We start from the raw sequence: 21735 nt of genomic DNA on the forward strand, positions 1-21735 counted from the left end.
TTTTTTTCTTCTGAGGTTCATATATTTTACTTACGAGAGCAATGCCAGACAATCTCCATCTGTAGCTATAGTGTGTCATCTCCTTCTGCACTTATAAAATGTTTACTTTAGATCCTGTAAATGGGGGTACTTAGATAATTTATTTTGTACTCTAGGGAAAAAACAGGATATAATCTAATAAATAAATCACAAAAATATTCATAATGTATAGAGGTTGTTAAATTTAGCATTTATTGTACATGGGCATATTCGCCTGGATAACATTTTTTTCAAAGGAACAACTAGCCCCCCCCCTTTTTTTTTCATTTGAAAAAGTTGGCAAGGGGCATGGCAGTGATGTTTGAAATGATGGGGACCAGATTGGAACTAATTCTAGTACCCTCTTTTAAAGCCTGGGGGTTTAATAAATAAAATAGCTGTGTTGTGCCTTATGAGAGCTTTTTTTTTGGGGGGGGGAATCTTGTCAAAGCAAATTCACACAAAAATGGGGCTGTAAAAGACTGGGTGTGGTGCAGCATTATCGTAGAACAATCACTTTGTAATTTAAAATTGAAGTGCCAATATCTAGAATCAAACTCAGTTTCACTCTACATATAGAGTTCTAACAAACATTTAACAGTATAACAACATATAGCCCTTGATCTACCACCACAATTAAGCTCAAAATTTCTGTTGTGAAGTGAGTTTTGCGACCGTTCAACATTTGTTAAGCGAACATTATGGCCATTCTTGCCACAGTTGTTAAGTGAATCACTGAGGTTGATAAGTTAGTAACCCAGTTGTTAAGCTTCCCCCCTTGAGCTTGCTTGTCAGAAGGTTTCAAAAGGTGCTCACGTGACTTTGGGACACAGCAAAGGTCATAAGTATGAACCCATGGTCAAGCATCTGAATTTTGATCACATGATCATGAGGATGTTTCAAAGGTCACAACTGTGGAAAATGGTCACAAGTCACGTTTTTCAGTGCCGTTGTAACTTTGAATGGTCACAAACACAAACTGTTGTAAGTTGAGGACTACCTGTAGTTAATGTAAATCTCTTCTGATGCTTTCCTTTAGTCTAGCAAGTTTGTCCATGCACATGCAGAACTGGAAGTTGCTCAATATAAACTGAAGAGACAGGACCTGATGCTTCACTCTGAGTTCTTCCAGAGGATCCTTCGGTTGCCTCTGGTGTATAGCTATGGAGAATATCGTGATCTTTTCAGAGATTATGGAACACATTACATCACTGAAGCAACTCTTGGTGGCACTTACGAATATACTTTGATCATGAATAGTAATGAGCTGGAGAAGGCAGGTAGGATTGAGGAGACCAGATTGTTCATTAACTGTATGGTTTGTGTTGAGCTTTTGAAAGGTTTTATCTTCTCTTGCAAACACGTTCAAATTTAACATGGCTCAGTGTGGTGCAAAATGAATTCATTGAATTATGGGTTTGAGTTAATTAAGTTTCCATTGTTCTATGAGTTTTTGTTAGTTTGACCATTCTAGAGGGACTCATTGCTGGATTCTTGCAAAAATGGGACCACTTAAAATGCATCCCACTTCCTTCTTGTTTTTTTAAAAATCTAATACATTGATATCATCTGTCCCTTTTGATTTGATAGTTGTACATTGTGTAAATTGTGTGTAGTGGCACACCTAAATGAATATCTGGTAACAAACTTTACCTCCCACTGTATTAAAAAAAAGCCCAGAAAATAGTAAGAGTTTATGTCTCCTTGTTTAATTCCTCCCAAATAGGCATTTTTCTGCCAACACTTTTACAAATGCCCTCATTTTTTTTTATTTTGTGGACTTCTTTTCCAAGAAAGACTGGTCAGTTGCATGCCACTGGAATTTTGCCACTGGAGAAAAAAAATTAACAGATTTTAATCCTCTCAAATTATTGAACTGATTTTGGTTTTTGGCTTTCATGAAGACACCATCTGTTATTTTTTAATAATTTAAAAAAAAAATTAATTTAAAACAAATACAGCATCCTTCTTTACATGCTATAGAAAGTGTATCAGTTGGTTACAAAAAGACTTTCGTGCATCTCTTACACAGTCAACAAACATAATTCATATTAACTCAAGCATTTTAACTCAAATATTTAAACATGTCACCATCATCATATCTCTATTTTCATTTGACTATAATTGTTTAAGCATCCTTCATCATAAAATATACCAAAGTTTAATACATAACCACATACTAGCCTTTCAATTACTATTTTTAAAATCCTCCACTAACACTAAATCCTTATGTCCTATTCTAGCTAAACATCCATAATATTTAATAACAAAGTTTTCTAATTTTCCTTTCCAAATCACTGTTTAAAGTTTACATCCAGTTTCCTTATGTTATACCCATATCTATATATACGTTGTTATTCTTATCCCTCCTTTATTTGGCTATATCCTGTATCATAACATTTTCCCCCTTATAATCAAAACTTTAATTGTATCTAACTTCATTCTTTTTTTAAAAAATATTATTATTGTTGTTGTTGTTGTTATTGTTATTATTATTATCGCAACAACACAATTGTATCACAGTGGCCAGTTATTTCGCCGGATTTGGCATTGATTACTAGTCGGGCCCCACGCAGGGGCCTAGCACGTCATAACATATTTTCGTAATATGCGTGCAGATCCAAGCAGTGCGGCTTTTTGCATTTGACTGATGGTGATTTTGTCAATTTTTAACTGTTTAAATGTAATGCTGCACATTTTTTTTACAGCAGCTGAGTATGTGATCAACAGTTTCATCAGCTTCTTTGCAAAGTCTGCATTTGGCATCATCAGAGGATTTTTTGATTTTGGCCTTAATGGCATCTGTGCGGATAGCTTGTTCTTGCACAGCCAGGATTAGTGACTCTGTTTCTTTCTTTAATGTACCTGTTATTAACCATAACCAAGTTCGTTCACTGTCCACTTTATCTTTTATTTTTTCCAGAAATTGGCCATGCAGTGCTTTGTTCTGCCAACTCTCCATTCTTGATTTTATCACATCTTTTCTGTATTCTTGTTTCGTCTGTTGGGCCTTCAGTAGTTTTTTGTTCTTTACTTCAATTAATAGATGTTCTTGACTTTCTTTTAAATAATCAGCCAGTGCATGTTTTTCTTCTTCAACTGTTTGCTTCACTTGTAATAATCCTCTGCCACTTGATTTTCAGGGCAGATATAGTCTATCAGTATCACCATGTGGATGTAAACTGTAGTGCATTGTCATTAGTTTCCTGTTTTTTCAGTCCAAAATGTCCAAATCAGCTTGTGTCCAGTTAACTATACCAGCTATGTATCTTATAACTGGTATTGCCCAGGTATTTATGGCCTTGATTGTATTTCCACCATTCAATTTAGATTTCAAAATTTTCCTAACTCTGTTGGTGTACTCTCGCCTGATAATAGTTTTTATTTCTCCATGCTTGATATTATCCAACTGCAGAATGCCTAAGTATTTGTAGGCTTCATTTTCATTACATTTAATTAGTTGACCATTGGGCATTTCAATTCCCTCACATGCAGTGATTTTGCCCCTTTTTATGGATACAGTGGCGCATTTTTCCATGCCAAACTGCATTGAAATATCGGTGCTGAATACTCGGACTGTGTTTGTCAATGATTGGATTTCTATTTCTGACTTTCCATAGAGTTTCAAATCATCCACATATAGTAAATGCAAAAAATTTTCAGCTTCTTTCGCTGTTTGGTAGCCTAATTTCATTTTTTTTAAGATTACTGATACTGGGATCATTGCAATGATGAAGAGAAGAGGTGAAAGTGAATCCCCCTGGAAAATTCCTCGCTTGATATTAACCATTCCGTAGTTCTCATTCCCTACTGCCAACTCAGTTCTCCATTGTTTCATTGCCTTTTCAGTAAAGGATGTAATATTTTTGCTAATGCCAGTTGTTTCTAAGTATTTTATGATCCAACTATGTGGCAATGAGTCGAATGCCTTTTTGTAATCAATCTCATTCCCTACTGCCAACTCAGTTCTCCATTGTTGTTGTTGTTGTTGTTGTTGTTGTTATTATTATTATTATTATTATTATTATACAATTGTATCACAGCGGCCAGTTGTTTCACCGGATTTGTCATTGGTTACTAGTCGGGCCCCACCCAGGGGCCTAGGACGTTGTAACGTATTTTCATAATATGCGTGCAGATCCAAGCAGTGCGGCTTTTTGCATTTGACTGATGGTGATTTTGTCAATTTTTAACTGTTTTAAATGTAATTCCAGTGCTTTTGGAATAGCACCCAGTGTGCCAATTACCACTGGAATTACCACTGCTGGTTTGTGCCATAGTCGTTACATTTCGATTTTTAAGTCCTGGTATTTTGCGATTTTTTTATGTTCCTTCTCAGCGACCCTGCTATCACCTGGTATATTATTATTATTATTATTATTATTATTATTATTATTATCCTTTATGTATAATCCAAACGACATTGCTAATTTCCTTACATGGGTACCATTCAATATTCATATCCAATTATACTCATCATAACACTACACATTGTCTACATTAGTAACACTATCAGTTGTTTATTTAAGCTATACTGTATCTATTATCAATAAATTTCACTAAGTTTAACTAGTTTTAAATTATGTTCTTCCATCTATCAACCTGTGTCTTTCCAATAGCAAAACAGTCTCATATCTTCTGCCATTTGTGGTGCCAGTCCTCTAATCATCTTCTTGATCAGCTTTATAGACTTCTCTTAGCAACTCATTGCTTATAAGATCTCTCATATAATCTTGATGCCCTCTTTCTGTTTCCTTATTCAGCTTATCTTTGATTGTCAGCAGTGTTATCAATGCTTTTGCTAATAGAATTTCTCTCTTTAAATCCATAGATTCTTTAGTTTCTTCTTCTTCTGTATCTTGCCCTCTGGAATAGATTTCCTCTCCATTTAATTCCTCTTTCAGTATTCCATTCTTTCCATTTTCAGAAACAAACCAATTACCATAAATATCAGCAGGTTTAATCTCTTTATATTCATTTTCCACTTCGATTTTTTGAGTTTCAATCACCCCGTTTTGCATTTGATAGACATCCTCAATTTTTTCATCATATTGTATTGTTATGTGCTCTAAGTATTCCAGATTTTTGTCTATTCTTTCATATATATTTGATAATTTCTGTATTTCTGAGAGTATCTTTTGCAAATTTGAGACTTTTGTTTTCTTTTGAAATTGTGCCATTCTAACAAACACAGCTGCTCTAGCTTGGAAGGTTAATAAGATTAAAGCATAGATTCACATGGAACGTTGTTTCTACTTTTACTTCAAAGGGACATCTTTGTGCCTCCCTTCTTACCACTCTCTGTAGCCAAGCAGTGAAACCTTGTAAGCCTAAGTCAAAACAATCCATGGAAAAAAAGAAAGTGTTCCATTTTCAGTACACAACTTCAATCAACAAATCCTCCCAGCCTCCAAGCAGCGGTAACACCGTTGAAAAGTTTCCTTTTGTATCTTTTTTTGTATTTCAAGTTAGAAAAAAGAGTCCAATCTTTAAATGAAATAGAAAAATACCCACAGCAATGAAAGAGGAAAACTTTACTCTATAGGTTACAGAGAACAATAAAAGAAAAAGTAAAAGAAAAAAACTTAATCCATCCATTTCAAAAGGCTTGCATAGATTCCATCCATGAAGATAGCATTTAAAAAGTAAGATAACCACTGTCCAAAACCATTCCAAATTTAATTCTGCTGCTTGATTCTTCTATTCTCCAATTTAAATTAATTTTAAGTTTTATAGGCAGTCTCTTTTTAAAACAGTAAAAGTTCCTCACCAGCTGGAAACACTTTCTCTTTCCATATCCTTCCGTTTTGGAGCCGCCCCAACTTGTTCAGCCTTAGCTGGATTTTTGTCGCTGGCTTGAAGAACTTCTCTTGCTTCTTTTAGAGATTTTGCTATATCCCTGAGATCAGCAAGACATATTCTTCCTGTTCACCATCTCTTTGGGACGGTTTAGGTCCGTTTGGATCACCCAGTGGCAAAACCATTCGCTACGGTCTCAGAGCATCAAGACCGCACGGCCATCTCGTCATGACAATGGCTCCTCCTCCACCATCTGTTTTTTTTAAAAAAATATGTAATTGAATCATAGTATATTGAGGCAAGCTATTTTATCCATCTTAACCATAACTGAGTTAGGGGAATCAATTTTAGACAGCTTCATATCCAGGGAGCAATAGGCAGCTGATAGAAAATTTGGCTGTTACAATGTTCAGCTATTAGTTTCCGTTCTCACCATCCAGTCATAACTGAAGAAACATCTCGGATGAGAAGCAAAACATCTTCAAAGAAAAAAAAAGAAAGTCCAGTTGCCTTTTGAAAAGGCATCTTTGGGACAACCATGACCTGGATGACTGAGAATCTCCACAGACATCAGTTAGTTGGCTGAGTAATAAGTCACCTAAAAGCTGGATCCTATGCAGGGGTGGGCTTCAAATATTTCAGCAATAGGTTATCTGCCTGGTTGCTGGGTGGGCGTGACCATGGTGGGCATGGTCTAGTCAGCCTCCTGCGCTGCGGTGGGCGCAGTGGGGGGGGGCATTTTTGCCTTCCACAGGCTCCAGAGCAGGGACATGCAGTCAGGGGAGGCAGGGGAGGCAGGGCCTCACCACTGTCATGATGAAAAGAAAAAAAATTAAAAGGAAAAAGGCAGAGGTAGTTGCTGCCAGAGTCACAGTGGATGACTCTGCTTAGTGCTTAACTTCAGGAGGAGGCGAGAGAACCACGTGCCTCCTTTACTCTATCTTTATGATCACTTGAGCAGACTTAAGCAAGGGTTAAAAGGCGAAAAATTCCTTATGCAAAGCAGACACGTGGTTCTCTCGCTTCCTCCTGCTCTGGCAGCAGCAGCTTTTGCCTTTTTTTTTTTTTTTACATTTTTTACATTTTCATCATGGCGGACAAGAGGAGAGTTGAAATCCTCTGTGACACAGCTGGAAAAGGTATGTGGGTCGGACGGAGGGAGGGGGGAGGAATTCAAAATTATTGTAATTTAATTTGTAAGTATTTTTTTTATTATGAGTAATTTGTGTGTGTTCGTGTGTTTGTTTCTTCACTTCACTCAAACAAACTCTCTCTCAATTTGAGAGAGAGTTTATTTGAGAAGAGAGAGAAAGGGGAGAGGCAGGGAGGGCAGCCTTGTTTGAGAAGAAAGGAGCAGCCCGCCAGAAGAAGCGGGTCTTTTACCCACCTCTGCTGGCAGGCTGGCACTTTCTTTCTTTTGCCTGCTGTGCCCCCTTCCCTTTCTCCTCTCTCCCCCACCAGGAGCCCCATCCTGCTCCCCTCTCCCTTTCCTCCTCCTCTCCCCTTTCTTTGCCAGCTGCCGCCTGGCCGCCCACCTCCTCCGTCCCCGCCGCTGTGTCCGACAGGCAACTCATGTCTATGGCGGACATAAACGTGAGACGCCTGTTGGGGACAGTGGCAGGAACGTTGCTTCTCGCCGCTGCCGCGCTCCGCCACCTCACCCCTTGCCTCCTCCATCCCTGCCGCGCCTCTGTGTCCGACAGGCATCTTGCGTCTATGGCGGATATAAATGCGAGACGCCTGTCAGGGACAGTGGCAGGGACGTTGCTTCTCGCCGCTGCTGCACTCCACCACCTCGCCCTCCACCTCCTCCGTCCCCACTGCTGTGTCCGACAGGCGTCTCGCGTCTATGGTGGACATAAACGTGAGAGGCCCGTCGGGGACAGCGGCGGGGACGTTGCTTCTCGCTGCCACTGCGCTCTTGCCTCACCAACCGTAATCCTCACCGCACATCACTGCTTTGGAGGCTTTCCTCGAGTCTCTAGGAGGGCAAAACCTGCCTCCCCTGGGCTCCAGAAACTGGAAATGGACACATTTCTGGCCTTCCAGAACTTCTGGGAGGCCCATTTTTCCACCTCTCCAAGCCTCCATGTGGGCCCTGCACTTACCTTGCCTCCAAAACGCGCCGCATGGAGAGTCTTGGGAGGGGAGAGGAGGGGAGTGGGGGCAGCCAGGGGTGGGATTTGGAGGTTCTCCAAATTGGTCAAAACGTTAGCTACGGGTTCTCCTGAAGCAGCCCACCCCTGATCCTACGTCATTCAGGATTTTTTGGGATGCATACCACTGGAGATTATTATCATTTAGAAATTCTTTTACAAACATGTATATGAGTTGAGAACATCCCTTTGGGACAATTGTGTGATTAACTCAAGTGAGAAAACTTGAAAGTTCAACACCTTTACCAAACATTCTAAGACTGACACTTTTTCTTTTCTTTGCTGAAAGCATCCAGATTGTCCACATCTCGGAAACAGTAAATAATTGACTAGAATGAGTCCCCTATAAGATGTTACCCTTACAGGGTGATGGATGATGCTTTTACAAGGCTAGTGTTCTCTGGACAGATCAAACAGAGCTCTAGGCTGTTAATCAATAGCTTCAGTCCCTTGTTTACCCATTGGCAAAGGGAAGTTGACAGACCATCTGTACAAGCCCTCCTCTGTAAACCAGCAAGTGGAATTTCCCTGGGGGCCCGAGAGTATAGATGCTAAGTTTTATTACCCCTAGGAGTTTTTGCCTCCGAGGGAGGAAAAAACAGTGGGCTGGAAAGCATGTTAAGTTATGGGCTTTCTTTACTTATTTATTTTATTTATTTATAACATTTATAGACTGTTCATCTTACCTCAAGGTAACGTTGGACAGTTTACAATCAAAACAATAAAATTATATAAATTAAAAACATTAATAAGGTAAAGATAAAGATTCCCCTCGCACATATGTGCCAGTCGTTCCTGACTCTAGAGGCTGGTGTTAACTTCATTTCAAAGCCGAAGAGCCAGCGCTGTCCAAAGATATCTCCATGGTCATGTGACAGGCATGACTAAATGTTGAAGATGCATGGAACACTGTTACCTTCCCACCAAAGGTGGCTTCTATTTTTCTACTTGGATTTTTTTACATGCTTTCAAACTGCTGGCAGAAGCTGGGACAACTAATGGGAGCTCGCTCCGCTACGCAGCGCAAGGGATTCGAACTGCCAAACTGCCGACCTTTCTGATCGACAAGCTCAGCTTTTTAGCCACTGAGCCACCACATCCCATTAAAACATGAATAAGTTAATACAAAATCCAAAACATTAAAAGATGGGAAGGGAGGGAATAGGATGAAGGGGATGTGGGATCTGTTGTTAATCGATCAACCATTCAATCAACCATCGATCAATCAATTGATATTCCCCACTGGAACCACATTGTTTTCATTAGTAATTAATAAAGAAGTAGTACTGTATTCCTCTACCGTAGCATTTAAATCTGAACAGTGAAGCACAAGTGGTCCTTCCTTATGTGATAGCTTTTCACAAGAGTAATAAATGAATTAACTTTCATATGTTATGGTTGAACTGAGAAGACTCTTCCATTCCAGAGGACTGGAACTAGTTTTCTATTATCATTCCTGAAAATTTAGGTGTAAGACTGGGGCTTGAGGGGGGGATCCAGATTCAGATCCACAAGATCAGCCATGGAAACATATTTGATGATTTGGGGGGCAGTTCACTCTCTTCACCCTAACCTACCTCACAGGTTACAACTATGGGGGTAAAAAAGAAGGGTCATTTCTACATTGCTGTCTTGAACTCCTATATTGAAAGCAGAACACTAAGGTAACCTCAAAGCAAATATGTGAATAGAAGACTGCAAATTAAGGGAAGTTGAATCCTTCAAACTGCTTAGATTCTGAATGCAAGGTGGTGTTTTTAATGCATATTTATTCTGTTTTCAAAGGATATAACTTCAGAGATGTCCAAGCTTGTACACAAAATGGTGTTAAAGTTGGCGTAACTATTAAAGAAGTTAGTGTATCAGTAGGAATAACTGCTGGAGGGTGTAATGCCATTTTAAAAGAAATTGGAGGTGAGGCTGTAACCATCAAGTAAATATGTGATGTATGTCTGTCTGTCTGTCTGTCTGTCTGTCTGTCTCTCTCTCTCTCTCTCTCTCTCTCTCTCTCATCTCTCTCTCATCTATCTATCTATCTATCTATCTATCTATCTATCTATCTATCTATCTATCTATCTATCTATCTATCTATCTATCTATCATCTATCATCTATCTATCTCTATTACCTATCTACCCATCTACCTACCTACCTACCTATCTCTATATCTCCAGTATCTATCTATATCTCTATATCTCTATCCTGTCTGTCTGTCTATCTATCTCATCAACAGTTGCATGTTTTTACTTTCCTGCATAAGATAATTCTATATTTTTTGCCATTTGAAAACCTAATAGTTCCAAACCAGCGTGCAGGTAATCCCTGATTTACTACACAACCAAGCCCAAAATTACTGTTGCTACACAAGACAGTTGTTAGTTACGTTCAAGTAAGTGCTGCCCCATTTTACAGCCTTTCTTGATATAGTTGTTAAGTGAATCATTGCAGTTAAGTGAATCTGGCTTCTCTCATTGACTTTGCTTGCCAGAAAATGGCTAGGAAAGTTACAAATGATGATCGCAGTCAAAATGTCATCAATACATGCCAGTTGTCAAGTGCCCAAATTTTGATCATGTGACTGTGGAGATGTTGTAATAGTCATAAGTCTGAAAACCAATCATAAGTTACTTTTTTCAATGCCACTGTAACTTTGGTCACTAGACAAATGGTTATAAGTCAAGGACTAACTAGCTGTATTATAGATCTACATCTATCGGTCAACAGTATCAGCCTGCTATTTGGAGCATAACCAAAGCATGATCTGCACCATTATGTCAGGCAATAGCAATAGCACTTAGACTTATATATCACTTCACAGTGTTTTACAGCACTCTCTGAGCAGTTTGCAATGTCAGCCTATTGTCCCCAACAACATGAGTCCTCATTTTATCAACCTCGGAAGGATGGAAGGCTGAGTCAACCTTGAGCCCTGTCAGGATCAAACTCCTGGAGTGAGCAGTGAGCTAGCCTGTAGTACTGTATTCTAACCACTGTGCCACCACGGCAGTTCAGACCTTGACATAAAAAGTATTAAAGACACATAGAAATCTCTAAACCTATGCTTCATCTCTTTTTCCACAGATACCACATCAGAAAAGAAATTTGTGGAAGATTTTATTGCTCTTATCCGTGGAGGGGCCAGTGAATACATTACAGCACTTGCAAACAAAGACTTGCCCAATGCAGAACTGATGCAGGAGTGGGGGGATGCTGTTCAGTACAACCCAGAGATCATCCGAATGAAGGTTGTATAAAACATTCGTTCCGTACCATTAACCAGCCTCAGGATATTCAGGAGAGGGAAACAAAAATAGGTGGGGATTCCTGATGGCGCAGTGGTTAGAATGTGGTATTGCAGGCAAACTCTGCTCACAGGCTGGATTTCAATTCTGAAGGGCTCAAGATTGACTCGACCTTCCATCCTTCCAGATCAGTAAATGAGGACTCAAATTGTTGGGGGCAATATGCTGACACTGTAAACGGCTCAGAGAGTGCTGTAAAGCTGGGGTCCCCAACCCATAGGCCATGGCCCATCTTGAGCTGTTTGGAACCAGGGCACAAAGTAGTGACCAAGAGCACTTGTGCGAACAGTGGGCAAGCACAAGCACATGTGCTCCACTTGCACAAATGGTGGGCGCAAGCTTACCTGCCACTCAAACGGAATCTTTCCCTCTGCCCCCCTGCCAGTCTGCGAAGATGGAAATATTTGAGAATTCTGCTGTAAAGCACTATGGGGTAGTATATAAGCCTAAATCCTTGATGGGGAATCTATGGCACGCATGCCACAAGTGGCACACAGAGCTCTCTCTGTGGGCACGTCAGCCTTTGCCCCAGCCCAGCTCAGCTGCGCGTGTGCCTCCTGCCAGCCAGCTGGTCTTCAGGCCTGCTGCACATGCACAGGGGCAGGGTGCATGCAGGGGACACACATGTGTATGCATGGGGAACAGATGTATGCATGGAGGGGAACTTGTATTGCTTTTTGGGGCCTCGCACAGCACCCCTGTGCCTTGTTTTGGCTTTCAGTTTGGTGCAGGAGGCCTTCCGAGCCCAAAACAGGGCTCAGGGGGCACTGCACGAGGCTCCCCATACCCTGTTTTGAACCTGGAAAGCCTCCTGTATCAATCTGGAAGCCAAAAATGGACAGTGGGGACAGGGTGCATGTATGGGGGATGGGGGAGTCCTTTTGTTGAATGCTTTTGCCAAAGCCTTTCAGGATCTAAGCCAATGGGTATGCTCCCTGTAGTAGGAGTGGAAATCAAATAAGAAATCTGTAATCGGTCCAAATTTGAATATGATAACTTGCCTGATTTCCAAATCTATTGACGCTATTGAACAAATAAGGAAATTAGCTGATGTCCTTTGGAAAAGAAACAATTCTATATACTTTTTATTTTGGAAAAGAAAAAGGCAGCAAGAAATTGTACTCAATTCTTGAAGAGGCAATATAGAAAGCATTTTAATCCAACGAGGGGAAATGCATAGATTTCACAGTATTTGAAACATGAGCCCAATGAACAAGTTCTGTCTCAAATGCACTGGGCTGTATGACTAAAGTACACTCCTGGGTTGTTACCTATTGCTTTAACCAATTTTTGTCTACTGAGAGTTTGTCATTTAATTTGCCTAAGCCTACATGTAATCAGAAAAAGGAAGCGGAGGCAATTAAATGCAATAGGAAATGTTCCCAAGCTGGGAATATTCCGATTCTGGAAAAGAATTAGACAAGACTTTTAGAAAATGAAATTATTTTCAGGGAGTCGCTGAATATTTAGCATAAAGTCAGGGTTGCTCTCCTTGGGTGGATTGTCCATTTTGGTTTGAAGACTTGAATCAAAGGTGATTCAACCAAAACTGTGAAATGAAACCTAATAATAAACCAAACAGTTGAACCCAATTAGAGGATCAAACTGGAAATCTGTGGATTTCCAAACAATTCCGACGCTTTTGTTCGGGCATCCAGAAGACGCTTATTTTCCAAATTGGAAATTTGAATTGATCCAGTTCATTTTGTACTTCTGAATCAAACTTGGCCACTATTTGTGGTGGCTACTGTCAGTACAGACTAGCTCTTACAGACAGATACTCTTATTTGAAGAAGATTATAAGTGGGTGGACAAAAGTGATGTATAATTAATTCTGATTGATTCAAATGCTGCAGCAATTTTTTAAAAAAAAAAAACAAGAAATTTACAATTAGTCAATATGTCCTGAGATCACAAAAGATTATTGGGGAAGAAAAATTCTAATGCTTATTCACAGCTGCAAACATCTTGTTCTCAATGCCTTTGAGTTTGGCTGGGACATCACATGACAATTATAGACAATTATTTCACTACCGTAAAAGAAGATCTAGTCATTAATACTGCAGCACACTGTGTCCTCTGTATCACTGTAGTGTCAGGCACGATCTCAGTAGCTGGTGTTATCTTTCATACAACCTTCCACCCAGGAGTGGGATTCAGCCGGGGTGAAATGGATGCTAATTTTACATCTGCTTCACTGAACCGGTAGTTGAAAGAACTGGCTGGCCCTGCCAACCCCACTCCACTCCTCCAAGGAGTCTCCATACAGCCCATTTTGTATGCCAGGTAAGTGCAGGGCCTGTGTGGAGGCTCTTGGAGAGCAATAAACAGGTCTCCTGGACGTTTCTGACCTTCGGAGGGCTTCCGGATCCCAGGGGAGGAAGTTTTCACCCTCCCAAGGCTCAAGGAAAGCCTCCCCCCACTGTGACAAAGGAGGCTGAGTAGGCCACACCCACATGGCCATGCCCAACCAGCAACTGGGCAGAGAACAGGTTGCTAAAAATTTTCAACCCTACCCCTGCTTCCACCTTATGCTCCACTCTGCGACTTTACCAACAAAATATGCTGTAAAGGATGCTGTAAAAACAACTGATACTCCTTGCCCAGTAAAGGGAGGTGATCAAGCCACTTTAAGAGCACAATATTTTATTTATTTATTTATTCCATTTATACTGTCATCCATCTCACATTCATGAAATTTTATATGAGCGTACCTCCATATTTCTCTCTTGGCATCTATTTTAAATTAATGGTAGGAGATGGTCAGTTGTGTTTGCATGGCTTCACAGGGATGACTAACTGCTACACTCCAAAAGAGATCACCTTGGTGGATTTATTGCTTCAGTCCCTTTAGGGTGTTTGAGTTCTGATGACGTCTGGTACTTTCTGGCAGTAATGCTCCCATGAAAGTTTAACATAGATCATTAGTGAAATGAGTCATTTCTGCATGTTAGTTCTAATGTGCTGTCATCGGATCAAGCCTCAATCCACCCACAAAGGATGAAGTTGTCTTCATCGCCATTGCTTAGAGGGAAATCTTGTATGTCTTGGTGGGGTTAGGAAAAGCCTGTATCTGAAACATGTGGAAACCTCCATCTCTTATCACAAACTATTTATTTAGTACTAAATTTTTTTGCGGCCCATTTCACCACCAGGTGATTCTGGGTTGGTTACAATAAACTTTATTGAGCTTTGTGGTCCATATCTTTTGACTGGACATACTGTATATACTCGAGTATAAGCCTAGTTTTTCAGCCCACTTTTTGGGCTGAAAAAAGCCGCCTCGGCTTATACTCGAGTCAGTGAAAAATTTGCCCGAAATGGAGGAGAAAAAGGGGCGGGGCCATGCCGCTGGGTGACACTCGTGAATGGCCCGGTGCCCCTGTGAGTTTCCCCTCCCTCTGTGTCAGTTTGCCGCGCAGCGCGCACCGCACCATCCCCCCCTCCTCACGTTCTAATGTAATGCAGGGCTGTCTTACGATTCCCCTTCCTCCCCCTCCTGCCGCTCTGCAACGATGTCCCACCTCCTCCTTGTTATGGCAAGCAGCCACATAGCGATGTCCCACCTCCTCTGGTACAGTGATCCAATGATAGGAATCACTGTGCCGTGTGTCATAGGAGGCGGGACATCGCTCCCGCGGCTGCACGGGACATCATCATCACAGCGGGACATCAGCATCATGAGGTGAGTGAAGTATTTCATTGAATACACCGCTAGTTTACTGTTTTTCTTTGAAATAAATATTCAAAAACATTATTGGTATCTATTTTTATTTTTGAAATTTACCGGTAGCTGCTGCATTTCCCACCCTAGGCTTATACTCGAGTCAATAACTTTTCCAGTTTTTTGTGGTAAAATTTGGTGCCTCGGCTTATATTCGGGTCGGCCTATACTCGAGTATATACGGTATTTAGAGATATTTGCAGGGGTGGGATTCAAAAATTTTAGCAACCAGTTCTCTGCCCAGTTGCTGGGTGGGCATGGCCTCCTTGGCCTCCTGCACCACGGTGTGTGTGGGGGGTATTTTCATCCTCCCCAGGCTCCAGAGGCTTTCCTCGAACCTCCAGGAAGGTGAAAATGACCTTCCCTGGGCTCCGGAGGCCCTCTGGAGGCCAGAAATGGGCTCATTTTCGGATTTCTGGAACTTCTGGGGGTCCATTTTTTGTCCTAACAGAGCCTCCCTGTGGGCCCTGCACTTATCTGGCATTCAATTGAGCCACGTGGAGACTCCTGGGAGGGGCATGGTGTGGTAGACAAGGCCAGGCAGTCTTTGCAACTACCAGTTTGGCGAACCAGATGTAAAATTAGCATCCGTTTCACGCAAACTGGTCTGAACTGGCTGAATCCCGCCCCTAAATATTTGTGCAAACACAGAAGAGATGAACAGGCCCCCTCTCTGCTCTTGATAGGTGGAACCTCTTTACAATTTGATTACTGCAAATACTTTTGCCAATGCTGCTACACTGAAACAAAACATGAAGCTTGCTCTCGAGGAATTCCATCAGGAAACAAGTAACTGTGGATGCACTCAGTGCCAGGGCAACGGAACCCCATTTTTGAAAGGTAAGTTGTGAGCTCTGACCATTTGTCTAATATCCGCGATGAAAATGCTGTTTGCTTTAGTTTCTTTCAACTTTCTCCTTGTTCCCATCCACTATGAGAAAGTAAGATATTTCTCTAAATGTCACAATTGTTTCACTGGCAGCCTAGCAAGATAAAAAACTTTACCACTTTGGCAAGTATAATGGAATCTTATTCATTTACATTTAAGAATGTCTCTTCCAACCCAATTAGGCATTAAACACAGCATTGCAATCTGCTTAAAATCTCTTTCGGAAATAACTTTACTAGCGCACTAGCTCTCTGGCCATTAATTAGTGTTTCTCCCATCTCTTGGAAGAGGAAATGCCATCTGCAACTTGCTAAAAATGGTTATTGTGATCATTACAGGAGATTCTGCACTGGGTGTTCTCCCCTGTTTCGAGGGGGAAGAAATCACTTCTGAATTGTGGCTAGGAAAGGCAAAGCTGGATTAAGGAGCGGACAGATGTTTTGTAAATGTGTTGTATGGGTTGATTGATTGAATTTATATGATGCCTATCTCACTATTAAGTGGCTTTGGGTGACTTATAATGTCAAAAATAGCAGTGTCCAACAATTGGAAAAATAAAGCATTAAAAACATTAAGCATTAAAAGTTAAAACAATCAAAATTAACCATTTTAGAAGAATGCAGATACAAACATCCAATGAGTAAACAGAATGGAGGTGGGATCTTCTCTTATTCTACTAGCCACCTCCAGAATGGAATGCCCTGGTCAGGATCCCAGGCAGCAGCGGGATTTAAAAATTTTAACAACCAGTGCTTTGACTGGTTGCTGAGTGGGTGTGCCTTGGATGCTGCTGCAGGAAGAGATGCTCACCTTTCTTCCTGGTGCAAAGATAGGTCTTGTTAGTGTGTTACACAACAGAGTTAGTAAAATTGGCACCAAAATACTACTCTGCATTACCATTGTAGTCTCCTGGCTAATGTAACAGTGCTATATGCTAATAATAATCCCATTGGAATAACACAGTTCTTCAGGTAGTCTGCACCACAGGTGGTATTCAGCAAATTCTGATCAGTTCTGGAGAACTGGTAGCAGAAACTTTGAGAAGTTCAGAGACCACCTCTGACTGAACCCGACCCCATCTATTCTCTGCCTCCTGAGTCCCAGCTGATCAGGAGGGAATATATGGATTCTACAGTATCCTTTCCCTGCCACGGCTACCAAGTCACGGCCACCAAGCCATGCCCACAGAACCAGTAGTAAAATAAATTGAATCCCATCACTGGTCTGGACTCATGCCAGAAAGGGCTTTAAAGATAATAGCCAACAATAATTTGAATTGGACCTGGAAGCAGACTGGTAACCAGGGTAGTTCATGCAACCGTCATGTTTCATGGCCCCCCCTTGAGCATACTAAAATTATTTGCCTGGATACATTTTGTGGAGCTGTAGCTTCTGAATACTCTTCAAGTGTAACTGGGGGAATATAAAGGAAGCTAACTTTGCTAAGCACAGAGAAGGAAGGCTGGTATCTCAATCTAATCAGCTTCTTCCACTCATAACTACAACACAGGGAAAATTTTTCCCAATGATGCCTTGTGGAAGACCTTGATATCTCAAGCCAGTTCTTATCCCAGGACAAAGGAATGGAGACATAGAATGCTACCTTTAGCAAGCTTAGCTTCTTTGTCCCCCTAAACTGAAAAGCTGTGGTCTTCAGTCTCACCTCTCTAAGTTACAGTGTCTTTCTACCTACTTATCTACATACTGGAATGACTAAGACCATTTGTTTCTGAGTTGCCTTTGCAAAAACTGTCCAGTTGGCTGAATTAAATGACTTTCCCAACATGATTGCTTCTATGGACAACCTTTAACCATGGAAACACAACAGTTTAAAACTACCATATTTTTGGAGCATAAGATGCACCTTTTTCCCTCAAAAAAGAGGCTGAAAATCTAGATGCATCTTATACACTGAATACAGCATTTTTGGCCTCCTGAAACCCTGCCCCCTTTGCAAAAATGGCTGTGCAAAGCCTTTAGGAGGCTTTAAGAATGCTCCTGGAGGGCAAAAATGAGAAAAAAAACCAGGTCATTTTTTGCACCAACCCCCCCCCCCCCCGGACTCTATATCTCTTATACTCCGAAAAATATGGTAGACACTAAATCAGAATGTGGACCACTGCTCCCTTTCAGTGCTTTTTATTTCAGTTGTGTTATTCAGCAAATAATCCACAGCATTTCCTTAGCAGGCTGGAGATGTGAAGCATCCTTACATCCTTTTCTCTGTGTCTTTCTCAGTGTGTGTTTTCTATGTCAATCTATGTCTATTCTTTTCTATATGCATCTTTGACAAGCCAAATCCTCTTTTCTCTTGATCTTTGTAGCCCACTCTATAAATAGGTTGGGCTACATTTTTCTATGGGCAGCGCACCCCACTTAATTTTTTATTATAATTTTGGGTGCCTGCCTCTGAGAATGTTAGATCAGCAGGGTTAACATTTTTGGCTTTTGTAGGGCATGAAAAGCTTTGATGATGGTGTTATTAGTGAAAACTAGTGTGTGAAGAGTGTACACTCTTGGAAAATTGAAAGAGATTCAAATCACGTTTGGGGTACATGTATCCGTAGATTGACTATCTTGGCTCAAAGTGATTGGTGACATGTTATATATGAACTGATATTTATTACATAATTAGAACTGATGTATTTCCCGTCTCTCTGTTGGATTTCATGCCAGTTATAAAAATTATATCTTCCCTAATATTATTGTTATGTTTTATCTAATTTAATTATTCTTAAATGTGCAATTGAGAAGTTGAAGAGATTGAAGGTTTTAGAAATAAAGCCAATATCATTCTGTTAGATCTATGCTGCTTTCCCCAGGTTTGATAACCTCAACCATTCAACTTTTTATAATTCTGAGCAAGCAGCAATGTTTAAAACTATGTCTAAAAAACTTAAGTAGGTTACCCAACGTCATTTGGAGTACATAAAGTTCGACTGTCTTTCAGCTTCCCACAAAACTTTGAAAATATTTAACTTAGCAGATGGAAAAATCATATACAATGATGCATTCATTTTCAATTAATTCAGATGTAATTATATTTAAATTGAAATCAGATTGAAGGATTTTGTTTTCCTGGCTCCAACCACTTCTTGAAGTAAGTTCTCCGCTCTATCCAAGCACGACACTCAAAAACCAAGTGCAGCCCTTAACCCCCTAAAGTCTTGCTTACTCTGTGTGTGGTTTCTGGATCATTGGATATGTGGCTCTGCAACAGATAAACATTGTGTGCAATTTTTTTTAACTGAGCTGCAGGTAGGAAAGATGCATTCCCTGGGTTCCTTTGCTCAAGTGTGATTAGACGCATAAGGGAACAAATTCCTCGTGTGTCTAATCACACTTGGCCAAATAAAGTATTCGATTCAATTCAATTCGATACCATGTCATCTGTCGTCTTTGTGATAACCGTATCTTTGGGCAGGACTGGAATAGTTTCCCTTCCCATCTGCACAATTAATCCTTTCAATTATATCTCAGTGGTTTTTGCAAGTGTCTGAAAATTGCCTGGGAAATACCTCTAATTCTACTTTTTCCTTTTAGGGACTCGCTGTGAATGCATTTGTCCCCTAGGACATGAGGGTACTGCCTGTGAAAGAACACAAAGAACAAGTAAGAGACAACAGGGTGACACCTCCTCCCATCCTCCACCCTTATTTATTTTTTCCCAAAGCAAAGTAGTCATTGACTGTAGAGTTGTAATGCTGCTCAGCCTAGTTGTGTTGCACCTATCGTTTGTTGTGTTGCAGGCATAATTTCATTATAACCATATAATCCCCAGATTGGTACCAAATGTGTTCTAATGTGAAAAACATTGACGCACGAACATCAGGACAACGTATTAAAATGTTTGCCAGAGCAAATCCTCCTTCTAGATACATATATGTATCTGTAAAAGATTGGAATCTGTACCTGTGTCCTTTCCTTTTCATACTGATCATCATTCTTTGGCCTGTAATATGTAAACCACTTCAGGTGCTGCTTTTCCAACTGGGTTGGTATGAACAAATTTGGCCTTCCCTGAACTTTGAGACAAAGTGACTTAAGACATTTTCCTCTCTGGTAGAGAGAGAATAGACAAATGTTTTCCTCTGTTGTCTGCACTTAAATCTGTATGCACAACCAATGGGCGAATGGCTCCCACAGAATGTTTGGCCTTCCTGTTTGTCCCACCATTGAAAGTATAAAGCCACAACACTTCCTCTGATGGTCTACTACAGGTAGTCCTCTACTTACAACCACAAAGTTATGTTGCTAAGTGAGAAATTTATTAAGCAAATTTTGTTCCATTTTACGACTTTTCTTGCTATATTTGTTAAGTGAATCTGGCTTCCCCGTTGACTTTGCTTGTCAGAAGGTTGCAAAAGGTGATCACATGACCCAAGACACCGCGATGTCATAAGTATATGAGCCAGTTGTCAAACATTTGAATGAAAATCATGTGCACTTGGGGATGCTGCAACGGTAATAAGTGTGAAAAATGCTGCTGTAACTTCAAACAGTCACTAAATGAACTGTTGTAAGTTGAGGACTGCCTGTACTTCCTTGTACTATGACACTGCATCTATTATCTTGTCAATTTGTGGATGCCACTGCTTAAATCCTTTTTACTTGTTCCACACTAATTTATTTCAATCAAGGCAAGACATAGTTAATAACATGGATAGCAATATTACATTTATGAGTGTGTTCTTTTCTCTTTTTAGAAATTATTTTGCTGTAGTTTATATCAAAAATTATAAATATGATTATGGTTCCATTTATTAATCTGCTTAGACCAAATCAGAATTGTCAAAATTAGGACTGACATTACCTTATTTGTTTGACCTCATAACATCACTGTTTTCTCCCCCCAGATGTTCCAATTGATGGAAACTGGAGCTGCTGGTCCAGCTGGACCCCAAGTAGTGGAAGACAAAAATCTAGAAGCCGGCAATGTAACAACCCACCTCCTCAAAATGGTGGCAGTCCTTGTCCAGGGCCAAGTCAGGAAACTACTTAATGATTGTGTTGAAAAGTTGTTTGGAAAGAGAACATGCAGGTTATGCTGAGTTTTGTTCATAAATCCAAACAGTTGGATGATGGGTTAAATGATAAATAGTGCAGTCCCATTTAGAAATCCTTTTTCAGATGTGGAAATGTATGAATGAAATACAATAAACTTTAGAGCTTACAGAGGAAGGTACCACATATTACCTTTTGGATTAAAAAAATGCATACTGTTTTAAAATCTGTTTTATGAATGTTTATTATGCCAGTCATGAGAGAGCTTAAGGGTGCAGAGGTACTTGTAATATTAAAGGTCATCATTTCCCCTTCCAGCATTAAGAAATATTGACCTTTTTCAGATAGTTAAGTAAAGCAACTTCTAGCAAGAACATATTACTTATTTTTCTATCAATGTAACAATACAGCTTTTCTAATAGTCACTGGAGGGTATTTCTAGCTGCTGAGATACCTAGGATAAATGAAAGCTTAAATCTCAATCAAAGCAGCCTCGTCAAATATAAACTTGAAAGCAATGTGACAATAAATCCTGTTTCCCATTTATTGCCTAAAACGTAACTGATTTAGCCAATTAGGTCGGGTTTTTTTTTTTTTAAAAAAAGAAAGAAAATATGGATTGTGAACTTCTTTCAAATACCACCGTGACCCTCTAGTTTCTTATCTGTGTAATAATGATATGTTTATTCATTGCATGAATTCTCCCAGCAAATTACTTTTCAGAAGTATATATTCACAAGCATTTTGGAGCGCCATATAAACACAAACTAAAATTAATGAAATTCATAAAGGTCATAGGGAAATACTTTGAATTTGTGCACAATAAAATAGATTAATTGTTGCC

At 40.2% G+C, this 21735-nt stretch overlaps 1 protein-coding gene across 1 annotated transcript in view; it reads left to right on the plus strand.

The window, feature by feature from the left end:
* The window catches only part of C8B (complement C8 beta chain), a 37033-nt gene extending 15553 nt beyond the window's left edge, over positions 1-21480 (plus strand). Inside the window, exons 7-12 of the mRNA XM_032217935.1 lie at positions 1058-1298; positions 9759-9887; positions 11054-11217; positions 15685-15838; positions 19431-19499; positions 20744-21480. Coding sequence (XP_032073826.1) covers positions 1058-1298; positions 9759-9887; positions 11054-11217; positions 15685-15838; positions 19431-19499; positions 20744-20889 — 903 coding nt within the window. The 3' untranslated portion in view covers positions 20890-21480. The remainder of the gene's footprint in view (positions 1-1057; positions 1299-9758; positions 9888-11053; positions 11218-15684; positions 15839-19430; positions 19500-20743) is intronic.
* Positions 21481-21735: the final 255 nt, after the last annotated feature.

This window comes from Thamnophis elegans, chromosome 5 (genome assembly GCF_009769535.1).
Source record: "Thamnophis elegans isolate rThaEle1 chromosome 5, rThaEle1.pri, whole genome shotgun sequence".
NCBI classification, from domain to species: Eukaryota; Metazoa; Chordata; class Lepidosauria; order Squamata; family Colubridae; genus Thamnophis; species Thamnophis elegans.